Here is a 13,131-nt window from a genome sequence, read left to right as displayed (position 1 = left end):
TCTTAAGGTTTTGTGGCAGTATTGACGAGAGTGTATGTTTATTTTTTTATATTCTTCTTCTTCTTAATGTTAATGTTAGATATTGAAACAAACCACATACCTAATTTAAACATTCTGAAAATAATTAATCTATGAAGAATGCACATAAATACAAGAAATCTTAAAATTAGTACTGGCTTTTTTATGAATTTTGAATCGGAGAGAACACCTAAAATCAAATATCATTGTCCTATAGGAGTTGTGACAGCATATTCATTAAAACTTCACTTATAAAATCCTATCACTTAATAGCCCTAACGCATCTTTAATAACGACATTGTTCATTTAATTTTGAAACCATGTAACCACTGCGAGAGTCACTTGACAATAACGCAGTTTCGTATATTTGGTACCCATTGAAAAACTATTTGAGTCTGTTTGATTTGGAAAGATTCTCTGTAACTTTTACCTAACACAAATTTAGATATTGCCTTAATTTCGTGCACTGATTGTTTTACTTTTTTTAGTTTTATAGAATCTAAAACGTTTCGTTCTCATGTTTCTTCCCTTCAGTGGTAATCATTTCGAAATTCTGAAAAAATAAACTAACATTGCTCAATTCTTCACACCACAATAGTCGTTTCAAAATTCGTTCATCGAAATAAGTAACGAGTACAAACTCCAGGAATTTGAGCCTTTTGTAGCCTTAAGTTGGACGTCATTATGAGCATTCCTCCCCACCCTTCAAATTTCCATGAATATAAGTAACAGTGAAAAATATTTAATTACAAAATGAGTTCCTGTGTCATATACATTTATTTTCATAAACTCTTTTTTCCACTACTACATAATATTGATACTGTCAGGCTTTTGAGTGCTGCGTATTTTTGTACCTACTTTAATTTTTGTATACAATTTCTTAATTTACTTGCTTATTATTTATTTTTTACATGTTATTAGGGTTTAAACGTTTTAATGGAATAGAGGAGATGTTTGACAATTGAAACGATTATCGTGATAAAAGGATGGTGTGACTGGATATGTATAGAATGGAAATAAGGAACCCTACTTAAAAACTGGTGGTAGTGGAGGAGAAGGAGGAGAGGTTAGGACTCATTAAAGGAACAAAGTTGGAGATGGATGACTTATGAACGCGACAAAGAAGTAGGCAAGTGGCGCAGTTTTAGGGTAACGAATCTTGATTAAAAATTCGCTGTCGGCAGCGAAGTAGAAATATCTCTAGAATATTATTACATTATCTGTTTTAAAGCGGTGTGAAACAGAAACTTAGAAAATAGCAATCACATTGCTTCAAAAACCTAGGATCATCCCAATTTGTACCTATACATGGGATTTGACGTGGCTTGCGATTTGTGCTAAGACTACTTTGTTGCTGTTTAGAAACACAATTTCGCGTCTTTACATCCTAAGAGATGAGCGATACTGTACATTTTATTTCCAAAAATAAGTAATTGGTACGTTTATATTAAATCAAGAATTATTTATCTTTTACAAAAACACATATGGATCTTTGAAGTCCCAAAGCTTACAACAAATTCTATTCTATTAAAATTTCAAATATATAAGTTTACTTTATCTCATGTCATGATGGTTTATTGTTCAGGAAATTGAATCCAGAACTCCTTTGAATACGTACTTTAGTGGATGTAAAATAACTTGGGTAAATAATGAATTCAAATATTTTGAGAGAATTACTTAAATACTGCAAGGAGGTAAATGGCAGCCAGACTATAAAATGTGTCCATCATAATTATAAAAATGGTAACAAACTGTTAGGAAAACTCGAAATCGTTACTTGGTTGTCCGTAGCCCACAAACCTTAACATAACCATTTTATTACAATTAATACACTTAAACAACTTTAATACATTAAAATCATCGTTTCTTATTGAAAATCTATACAGCAAATTGAGGTGCAAAGTTTAGCAATAATGTTAGCATCAGACGTCTCTACATCCATACATAGACCTCAGCCTGTCAACAGCACGCTGGATATAATATGCTACTCCTGATCTACTAGAGGATCGGTTTTGCAAAAAGATTTGACCCACCCCGTGTGACTAGGCACCGGTGCCGGCAAGGATGTGCACCCAAGGCCAAGGCGAGCCACGCCCCGGCCCGCTATATATAGCGGACACTGCTTCTATAGTTACTACAGTCCTGACACACAGACCTGCACAATATGTACAAGCTGGTGAGTATCATATTTTGTTTACTACATTTCAAACATATACATCAAAAACCTTCAAATGGAATCATTGTATGTGGTATTTAAGTTTTATATGATCATTCGGTTACTAACGTTATTTATTATATACCAAAACGGAATACTATTATTTCTTCTTGTGATTACTTCAAATATATTAAAACGTTCCCATGTTGAATAAACAAATAAACTACATTTCGCTACGGTACAGTAAAGATCAGCTTGTTTTACCAGGCCAAATAAAAATAGTTAAAAGACAGACATTAAAATGGATAACCATTTATTTTATATGTAGGGTGCTTATTTATGATGTATTTGTTGTTACACAGTTAAAATGTAGTGTGAAGAACGTTATATAACTATTTTTGTACTGTGTATAATTTAATGGTCTACTAGCGTACTATTGATGATTTATCAGCATTTTACGTCTTAGCCTATTTGAGTTGGAATAAATAAAAATAAAAATAACATACCTTACATGACTTTTTAATAGTAAATTGGTAGTTAGAGCCTTAAATAACCATTGATTTGCTTGAAAAAGAAACCATACGAAAAACCTAGAAGCAAATTGGAATCTGCTTCAAAGAAGTAGGTTTAGAATTCACATAATATAAAAAATATACATATATTTAGTCGCAATTGAAGCCGACAATAACCCAAACGTTCAAACAATTCATTTCAACTGTTTATTGATAGAATAAATGTTGATACAATTATGATCAATTGACATTCTATGGAGACTTCAACGCACGGTAGTACTGATACATTGCTGTGATCAATAATTTGAGGCTTCACGGCCTATGAAACTGCCTAACTAGACGATCGATGGGTTTCAATTTTATTTCATTGGTTTTTATTTTAATTTGTCCGTTGTGCAGGTGGTGTTGTCTGCCCTCCTGGCCGTGGCGGCCTGCAAGCCTAGTGGCGTTTACCCAGCCGCTACCGCTCCCCTGGCCGCTAAGGTAGCCGCGGTCGCTCCTGCCGTGGCTTACGCTGCCGGACCAGCAGTTGTAGCCGCCCCTGCCCATGCTGTTGCCTACGCCGCCGGCCATGCCGTTGCCCCAGCACCCGCCGTATACGCTGCCCCCGCCGTAGCCCCCGCTGCGGCTGTAGCCTATGCCGCTCCTGCCCCCGCCGTATATGCTGCCCCCGCCGTAGCCCCCGCACCAGCAGTCGCTTACGCCGCTCCTGCCGTAGCCCCTGCCCCCGCCGTCTACGCCGCCCCCGCTACCGCCATCACTAAGACCGTCCACTATGCTGAGACTCCCGTTGTTACCGGATACACATCCACCATTGTCAAGCCTAACCTCGGTAGTCTGGCCACTCCTGCCGCCACTGTGTCTCAAACCCCCGTCGTCGCCCCTGCCAGGGCCGTGCAGACTGTCGTCCCTCAGGTAAGCTTTCTTATTCACCTCTTGCAACTTATATTCTGATAGGATAGTGAAAAATATCTCTTTATATTGATCAACTTGACATAGAGACAAGTAGACATTTTGGCCTCGTATGAACTATATCATAAGTAATATTCTTTATTGAAAATGCTTAGTAATATGAAAGATTTTCAATTGTTAGCTGAAACTTTAAAATACAGAAATGTTCTAGTAGCTTTTCTGTTATGCAAACTGTGAAACGTCCAAAATATATTTAAAAACAGAACTATTTAACCATACTGTGGAATCTCATAAACACACTCAAGCAGTTCTAACCAATAACATTGCTAGAAAGAGAAAAAGATTGAATGGATAAAGAACGTTGACAAAATTAACTTCTAGACCAAAATTATATACGCAGCATATAAAATTGGTAACGTTGGAGTATATAAAAACTGCATCATTTTATAAATATAGAAAAATAAATAAAGTAAATTAGACTGTAATAGACATTTAAATTGTAAAACTGCAATTCAAACAAATACATTTTATTAAAAAATAAATTACTGTTGAAAAATCGTTTATTATATAGTGGTATTAAACTTGAACCACTTAAATAACAAATGATTTTCCAGGTCACCCAGGTGGAGCCTGAGGTCAGCGTACAGAAGGTGCCCGTCGATGTCCCCGTCCACACCCCTGTGGTCAGCGAGGTCGAGGTTCGTACACCTGTAGTTCAGGGACCCGCTGTCGTCGCCGCCCCTGCCCCTGTGGCTTACGCTGCCCCTGCTGCTCCCGTAGTCGCCGCCCCCGCCCGTGTGGCCTACGCTGCCCACGCCGCCCCCGCTAGTGTGGCTTACGCTGCCCACGCCGCCCCCGCTAGTGTGGCTTACGCTGCCCATGCCGCCCACGTAGTCGCCGCCCCTGCCCCCGTGGCATACGCTGCCCATGCCGTCGCTCCCGCCGTGGCTCCTGCCCATCTCGCCTACGCCGGCCACCCCGTTAAGGCCCATGGCTACGCTTACTAGACCTGGAATAATCCGACCTTAGGTTATCAAATTTATGTAAAATATTGATTTGGTCACGGTATTCTCTCGCAACACCTCGCCCTCGCAATAAATTATCAATCCATGTTGCATCTGTGATAATACTGTTACTAATTAAAATATTTTATTTAAAACACAAAGCATGTGTCATTATTCTCCTTACGCATCACACATTTAATGCTAATCTGTTCTGTTTGTTGACAAATACTGCGTAATATTTTTATTATAAACAGATTGAAGTATCAATAATACTCAATTTCATGCTAATTATTTAATATATTAAATAGTCTTTTATTTAAACTTTTGACAAGTTGTAAGAATTTGGATTTCGAATTCATACATAAGATATGAATATAGATATATGTATGCATGTGTATACTACAAAGGTAACCCATATATATTATGGTTATTAGACATTACGTCCAATTTTTTATGTATTAAATTGGAAATATGCTTATATTTCTTCCAATTTTATCAATTAACTCATAGAATAATCATCAGTAAAACCAATCATATTAAATAATTACAAAAAAATTCCAATATGATATTATATCATTATTTTACTGATTACGGACAAAATTTAATTATCTGTTGTATCTCGTTGAATGAGTTGCGTTGAATTCTAACATTGATCATGGTGGTTCTGTACTATCCAAGGTCAATCATGTTTTGAGGTGTCTAGTCACATACTTATGCTTACTCAGGTTCTGATAAGGGCGTATTTTAGCTTTGTTTATCCCCACTTTACCTACTCTTTGGCGCCCCCCACAACAACTAATTCTTCAGAATGTGCAAAAACTAAACTATAAATTCGAGTGATCACATATTTCAAGTACAGTGAATCCTGTAACGGAAATTTCAAACTATGCCGCTGTTGACTGCCAAGTTTTTTAATGTTTGGGACAACTTTGCTTTATTTTCTGCTTTGTATATTTTGTATATTGTATATATATTGTATAAACTTTGCTTTATATATATAAACATCAAATGGTCAAGATATACACACGTATGAGACAAGAAACAGACTTATGTACCGAATGGGTAGACACAATACAGTGATTTACGACTACTTGATAGGTAGGAGGTTATTTATCAACATGTTGCCAGAATCGATTAAAACGCCTCAATGTCCCAAGGTATACGAGTGGTGGCCACAGACAATCCAGTGACTGGAAAGAGCGAATGTGTTAGACTCCCCACTGTGGTTTTGATGAAGTGCGTTTGTTCAAAATTTTAAATTGAGTTCTTATCTATAACTACTCATTTTTAATATATCACTGTAAAATTGTGTTTTGATTGTTTCATTTATTAATATCATTACTTAAAATATACATTTACAGTTGATGTTTATTAATCATGTATGTAATACTATGTTTATTTCTTTCTTTTTATGGACCGTGTTCACAGAACATCATTGGATTGGCACAGAAAATAGTAATTACAAACATTATATAAATACAACTGAATAAGACTATTGCATTACACAGAACACGAATTTTACTAAAACTGTAATAGTAAGCGTAAAAAATTACAAATCAAAAAGTATAAAAATTATAAATAACTATAGAATAAAGCTGTACAAATGTACTAAATATATATATAATGTTTTTAAAACTATGTTTGCAATATTTAAATATGTTCATCCACATATGAATGGCGTGAATATATATATATATATATATATATATATATATATATATACTCGCCTTCGGCTCGCTGGGGGCTACGCCCCCAGGCCCCCCATGATGTACGCTTGCCAATTCGGGGATGAGCGGTTAAATTCACCGCTTGCAAATTCGGGGATAAGAAAGATTTGGTGATTGTTAAAATTCGGACATGAGGTCATGCCAGGAAATTCCCTGGGGGGGGGGGTTTTAATGTTACTGGGGGTTAAGACATCAGGGGGTTATTTGGTTATAACAGGAACTTCCCAAGGGGGTTAAGAGATTTGGTGATTGCTAGAATTCGGACATGAGGTCATGCCAGGAAATTCCCTAGGGGGGGGGGGTTTAATGTTACCAGGGTGGTTAACACATCGGGGGGTTTTAATTTACTCAGGAGATTATATGGTCATACAAGGAAAGTCAAGGGGTGTTTAATGTAACCTTCGCTAACGCTCAGCCCAATTCACGATGTGCTCCAGTAGACGTATACTAGTCAGTCGTTTTACTAATTTTAACCAAAGTTTTGATTTAAAGAGCATTTTACGGCTTAACCGTTAGAGTTACGACAAAAAGTGACTGGACCTTTCTTGTCGGAAATTTAATTTTGTCTTTCGATTCTGACCTCGGATTTTAGCTACGATCTCTGGTTTAGTCGGTACAACGCTTGGGATAAAAGTCTGCACCGGTCAGCTGTTGTGTAAACAGATTTAGTGTAAATAAATTTAAAACTGCCTTTATTAGATTATTAAGTTGATCAGGGGGTTTGTTTTAATCAGGAGTGCATCAACCAGGAAATTCCCGAGAGGGGGGTTAATTGGGAGTTATTAGATCGCGTGGTACTTTTCTGGAAAATGTATGTCTGTGCTACGAGAATATGTGTACAGTAATTTTTATCAAAATAAAACGTTGATGAGGGGGTTTATATTACTTCGGAAATTTTCATTCCATACCAGAGTGTTGATAAGGAATCACTATTTCATTTTAAAAAGCACTCTGTCCCTATCTACTATTGAAGATTCACTAACGCGCAGGCCAACTCCTGATGGTGGAGGGGGGGGTTATAGTCACTCGTTAAACGGAGTAATACAAGTCCAATCTAGAACCAGCATGAATCGCACTAATTATAGTTGCAAAATTTAAAACACCTAAAATTGACGACAAAGAATTAGCCATTATAGCATTTATCAGGCTTACGAAAAGATAAACGACAGAAAGCTACTGGACCTTTATTGTAGATCCTATGAATAGCTACTTAAAAAAAGTTTTAACATTTTAAGCTTAGGACCAACAATTCGGCCACTATCGAGCACGAAAAGTAAGTTTTTAAGTCAAATTTACAATATAATTACGTTTTACGGCTAAATCATGTGAAGATAGAGTAAAATGTTCACTGCACTTTTTGTGTAGATCGCCTTATTTTGTATTAAAATCAAATTTTTACTCTGGGCAAGAACTAAGGTTTTGTCTGAAATAGAGCCCAGAAAACGAAATCTCACGTAAAACTTAAAAAATCAAAACCTTAAAACGCGTTATGCGGCCAAACCGTTGAGGATAGGGCAAAATGTTACTGAGCGTTTTTTGTAGATCACGTGATTTTCTAAATCCATATGAAAATCTGATTTGAGCTAACGACCAACCGTTTTAGCCGCTATAAAGCCCGGAATGTAAATTTGTAGGAGAAAATTTCCAAATATTTTCACTTAATCGCGTTTTGCGGTCAAACTAATGGAGATATAGTAAAAAGTCATTAGACCTTTTTTGTAGATCATATTATTTCGTAAATCTAACCTTTGTTTTATTTTGACCTCCGACCAATTGTTTCGCCGCTATCGACCCCAAAAACAAAGTTTTCACGTGAAAATTACAAAAAAATTGCACATAATCACGTTTTTTTTCGACCAAACTAATGGAGATAGAGCAAAAAGTTACTGGACCTTTTCTGTAGATCGCAAAATTTGCTAATTTGATGGGTCAATCAGATTTGAGCTACGACCAACGGTTTCGGCCGCTATCGGGCTCGAAACATTATTTTTATCGAAAAAATCTCTGGAATTTCAAATGTTCGAGCGTTTTGTCGCTTAACCATGGAAGATACAGCAAAAAGTCACTGGTCCTTTTTTAATAGTTCACTTCATTCCTGACCATGAATTTTTCATCAGATCCGAGCTAGCTCCAACGGTTCGCCCGCTATCGGGGCTTACAAAAAATGCCTGCAGGGGTGAAGAATGCGCGGATTTTTGAGCAATTTTTTTGAGGGGTTTAAAAGTAAAAAAGTCCGGTTTTCAGACTTTTTCCTCCGGGTCATATTGTGAAAGGAACCTGCGTGCCAAATTTCAAGTTTCCAGCACTTCTAGAACTATGTTAGAATTTGTATCTATATATCAGTCAGTGAGTCAGTTACACATGCGGCTGTATAGTATATTAGATATATATATATATATATATATATATATATATATATATATATATATATATATATATATATATACAATTTCAATAAACATTGAATCGCAAAAAGTACTTGCTCTGCCGGTACTATATGTGTGTGTGTGTGTGTGTGTGTGTGTGTGTGTGTGTGTGTGTGTGTGTGTGTGTGTGTGTGTGTGTGTGTGTGTGTGTGTGTCAAATATTTAGTTAACTCGTTTGAATCTATATCATATGACAGATACTTATTACTAAATTCCTCAACAATATCGCATTTCTTAGGCCAAAGTTCAAGATTCTTTGGGGTTGCTTGAATATGACTGAATTTTCTGCAAAATATGTTTTCTTTGCCTTCTCTACTAGTTTTTTAATTCCATTGCTTGCTGTCTTGTGTAATTTGCAATCTTCCTTAGTCATGGTTTACCAATATTTTATACGTGGTATATTTTCAACATTTCTTTCTTATACGTGTTCTTCTACTACGCTCTGGAGTAAAAGTGTTAAATTAAAACAACTCGCCATTTCTATAAAAGAGAATTAATAACGGAAACTTGTAGCGTACTAGAATTTTTTTTAACGCCAACGTTCTGAGTGTAATGCAGTTCACAGACATTTACAAGAAGAACCAAACACCTCAAGCTTTTAGGGTAAGAATGAGATAGTACAGTATAGTATATACAGGGCCTCGTATCTCTATGGACAAAGGTAATCACATTATTGCTCAGGTCAAGACGCATTTCACCACACAAAATGGGTCTCCGTTGTTTAGTTTACCGTCCTATGTATGTTTTGACACGGAAAATCTTCTCCAATTCAGTTATTTATTATTAAATTTAAATTACTTTAGTGTTATTGGATTTTTATAAGATCTACCAAAATATATTATTCTTGTAATTATTTACTAAAATTTCTAATTTTCAAAATATTTAAATTTTAAACGTTCAAATAGCTGCGATTTGAAAAATATTATAGATCATAATATTTTTGTAGTAAATGGCATGGTTACCATAAATATTTAACCCAAATTTGTAGGATTTAATCTATTATTTCTTAATATATTATTTTTGTATAAAACATCTACACATACAGACAGACAGATGGAAAACTAACTACTAGAGACCCATGTTCATATGGTGAAATGTGTTTTTCTTGAACTGAGCCCAGAGTGTAATGGGATCCCCTTTATAGAGTACAGTATAATACAGTTAAGTGAGTTATACAATATATATAGTGCAGTATAGTATAGTACTTCATTCAAGCTCAATTAAAGCGCCAACAAATACTTTCCAGAAATTAATTAAAATTTCAAAATTAAGTCAAGGGAGTCGGTAACTCATTTGCGTTGTACAAGCACACATTCTGGTTTTTCTTGAAATAAATTAATAAAGAAGTTTCTCCTAAAACGAAAATCATTTGTCAGCATCACGAGTTTTGGATGACGAAATTATTGAAAATGTACATGACATTTTTTCTCAGATCATATTTTCCAGCTTAATACGCTTAAAACCGACCACCAGACACATAGGAATATCACCGTCACATAGCTAAATATAATATATAGTCATAATCGCCACTTTCCCTCAATAGTTTGTTTATATGGTTAGCTCGAGCTTTTTAACTGTAACTTATCTCTCTGACAGTTTGTTTGTTGAAAATTATCATTCGATATTTAAAATTTTTTTATACCTTTAAATTGCTATCTACTCTAACATTAACATGGTTTACAATTGATTTCTTTCTTATGAGACATTTTTCTATCAATTTAAAGAAAATCGTGGTTGCTTGCGTATACAAAACAAAGATCTCTCGGCTATAACGGACTATGATGATTGAACCTGAGTTTTGGAAATGGAGTGAAGTCTAAAAAAGACTGAAGAATATTTTATTATTCCAACTCAGTAATCAAAACTATAAGTTCTGGTTGATTGAAGAAGAAAAATTAAGATCTCATCGTAACTTTTAGACGCGTTGAAGAAAGTCTAAATACAGAACGATGGAATATTTCTTTTCTTTATTAGACCAATCGTTTAACCGTTGATCAGAAAGTCAGGAAAGGATCCTGGGTATGAAAAAACGAGACCGATCCACATATGGAAGGTGAGTGTAGTGGGAGGAGACGTGGGGAGAAGAAGGCGGGATACGGGGGCAGATACGAGTAGATAGGTCGCTGCCTTCAAGAAACCCATTACGATGAAATAAAGGACGCGAGTTATAAACTGATTCTTGTTATTTTATCAGACTATCTTTCCTCTGTATTTTTATTTATCCTAGAGGTCGAATCATCTTTTCTTCTTTACTTGTGTGAGGAGGTGTACTCTCTATGATAAAATTCAAATCTTATTGTGTTTGCGTCATCGTAAAAATCCAACTTGCAACTGATAAAATATCTCTTATTTTTTGGCGTCAAATCCTGGCATGCACAAAATCCAAAACATAGTGATTACATCAAAATTAAAAACCTATGTTCAAGACTGATATTTTTACTCTGGGTCCAAAATCGACATTTTCAATGAAAACCAACATATAATCTCGTACTACTCTGAATCTTGTCACCTTGATACCTCTTTTGTACATATCATCAAAAATCATTTTCTACTAATGTATTAACGGTTATTTACGTTTTTTAACTCATTGAGAGTATTCCTCTTACCCCTTTCCCTACCCCCACACAACCGAACCATTTCATTCCTGTTACTCTTCCTAGAGTCAGGAAGTAACTAGAATTTTAAACATTTAAATATAAAATTATTTTTAATCTAATAGATTAACTAGATTAACAACACGTTGTTTCAGAAGTTTTATTTAGGATACTCCTCTAACGCTCAGCCAATAACTCTAGCAGAAAGCTTGCACCGTTATAACGGAGGAAGGGTTACCTTGACGCGGGCATAGAGTTCCGTCTTGCCTGAGACCAGATTATGTAGAGCTACACCGGTATACTGTGACGCTGATTGCTTCCCATACATAGCTGGGCTGTTCGACTGTGATCATCCACTCATAGCTAGTTATGCTTCTCAGTTCAGCGTTGTACTAAAAAAGATGACTCACTTCTTTCAACCACGCTCCCATGTCTGACTCATGAATTACAACATTATTCAACAGAACATTTGGAAAATATTTGCAGTATGCAAACACGCAAAGCGATCCACACGCAGGTAGCCATCCAAACTACTTCGCTTCCCCTTTCAAACGCCCAGAGCCTATTGCGCTCTCCACCTTCTTGATTTTTATTCCATAAAAACAATGGCAAGCAATAAACCATGTTCCTCTTTTATTTTTATTCTTAGTTTTGACAATTTTTTCAATTTAAAGAAAAGTTTATACCAATGCATTTTGTTATTTACAATAGATTTTTCTTTTCGGTCTCGAAGTTCTTATTTCTGAAAAACTCAAACCCAAGTTACAAAAACTTCATAGGCGTTTAAATGCATATAATGCGTACTTGAAAGATAATTAGACTTTACACCATTTTCATTCATCATTCTTGGTTTTCATTGCCAAGTTTTTATACGGTTTTGTGAGTTGCTTATCACTCGAAGGACTGGAAAATTGTCCTACCTTTCTGTCCGCAAGATATCTAAAAAAAATTACCTTTAAACTTGAGATCTTGCATGAAATTCAATTTATATATAGGCAACATTGAATTTAGTAACGGTATATATTACTTCATGGAATTTGGCTGAACGTTAACGTAGATTATTAAATTGCTGCTATGGGTATGAGAAAATCACAGAGTAAATGTATTTGTAAACAAAGCAAAGTACAATCATATATTTTAACATGTGACAGTCACTCATAAATGTATTTCAACTATCCCCAAGATATCTCGAGAAATATATCATTTGTAGACTTTAAATTTTGCATATTTCTTCATAAGACATAGAATGGTCGTAGAAGACTGTACTCAGAAAGCCAGTGTTTTCAAAGCTTGCTCCCTAGGGCGCCTCGAAATCCTGCTCGCGGTGCTGCGGTTCAGTTTCAGTGATTAAGAAAATCTGTAATAAAAACTAAATATATACATTTATTCAGCCTTCATACTGAACTAGATTTATAATGTCATATTCGAATCCTTTAATTATTATTAATATACCTACAGCTCCATAAATTACGTAAAATTACCTTGATACTAAAACAATTATGCTTAAACAAAAGAGATTGCTGCGTCATCTCATGAGTGCTCTCATGAGTGGTGAGATACTCGCAGGCGCACTTACCACTATTTCTTGAACCATCCTGCCTTGACGCTACACATCACTCCACCCAGACAAGCCCATAAGCAACACTCTGACTGGAAAAAATGTGTTGTAATAAGTAGTCTACTGATAGTGCCAAATTCAAGGGGGGATTCAAAAAAGGGAGCTCCATTCGAGCGAAGAAATCATTTCGATTTGTACCCATTACATGATTCATAGAGAAGCATT

General features: G+C 35.6%; 1 protein-coding gene across 1 annotated transcript; it reads left to right on the top strand.

Annotated features, from left to right (window-relative positions):
• Nucleotides 1–2,109: 2,109 nt before the first annotated feature.
• LOC124354181 (cuticle protein 16.5-like) lies at nt 2,110–4,762 on the top strand. The gene is made up of 3 exons (XM_046804451.1): nt 2,110–2,194; nt 3,085–3,600; nt 4,212–4,762. Exons 1-3 carry the CDS (start codon nt 2,183–2,185, stop codon nt 4,602–4,604), a joined length of 921 nt encoding a protein of 306 aa, XP_046660407.1. The 5' UTR covers nt 2,110–2,182; the 3' UTR covers nt 4,605–4,762.
• Nucleotides 4,763–13,131: the final 8,369 nt, after the last annotated feature.

This window comes from Homalodisca vitripennis, chromosome 2 (assembly GCF_021130785.1).
Source record: "Homalodisca vitripennis isolate AUS2020 chromosome 2, UT_GWSS_2.1, whole genome shotgun sequence".
Classification (NCBI taxonomy): Eukaryota; Metazoa; Arthropoda; class Insecta; order Hemiptera; family Cicadellidae; genus Homalodisca; species Homalodisca vitripennis.
The sequence above is the reverse complement of the archived record's forward strand: the minus strand, read 5'-3'. Positions and strand labels throughout refer to the sequence as shown.

Coding starts and splice junctions, on each gene's coding strand:
- LOC124354181 (XM_046804451.1), top strand. Junction 3,601..4,211: donor TGCAGACTGTCGTCCCTCAG/GTAAGCTTTCTT, acceptor ATGATTTTCCAG/GTCACCCAGGTGGAGCCTGA.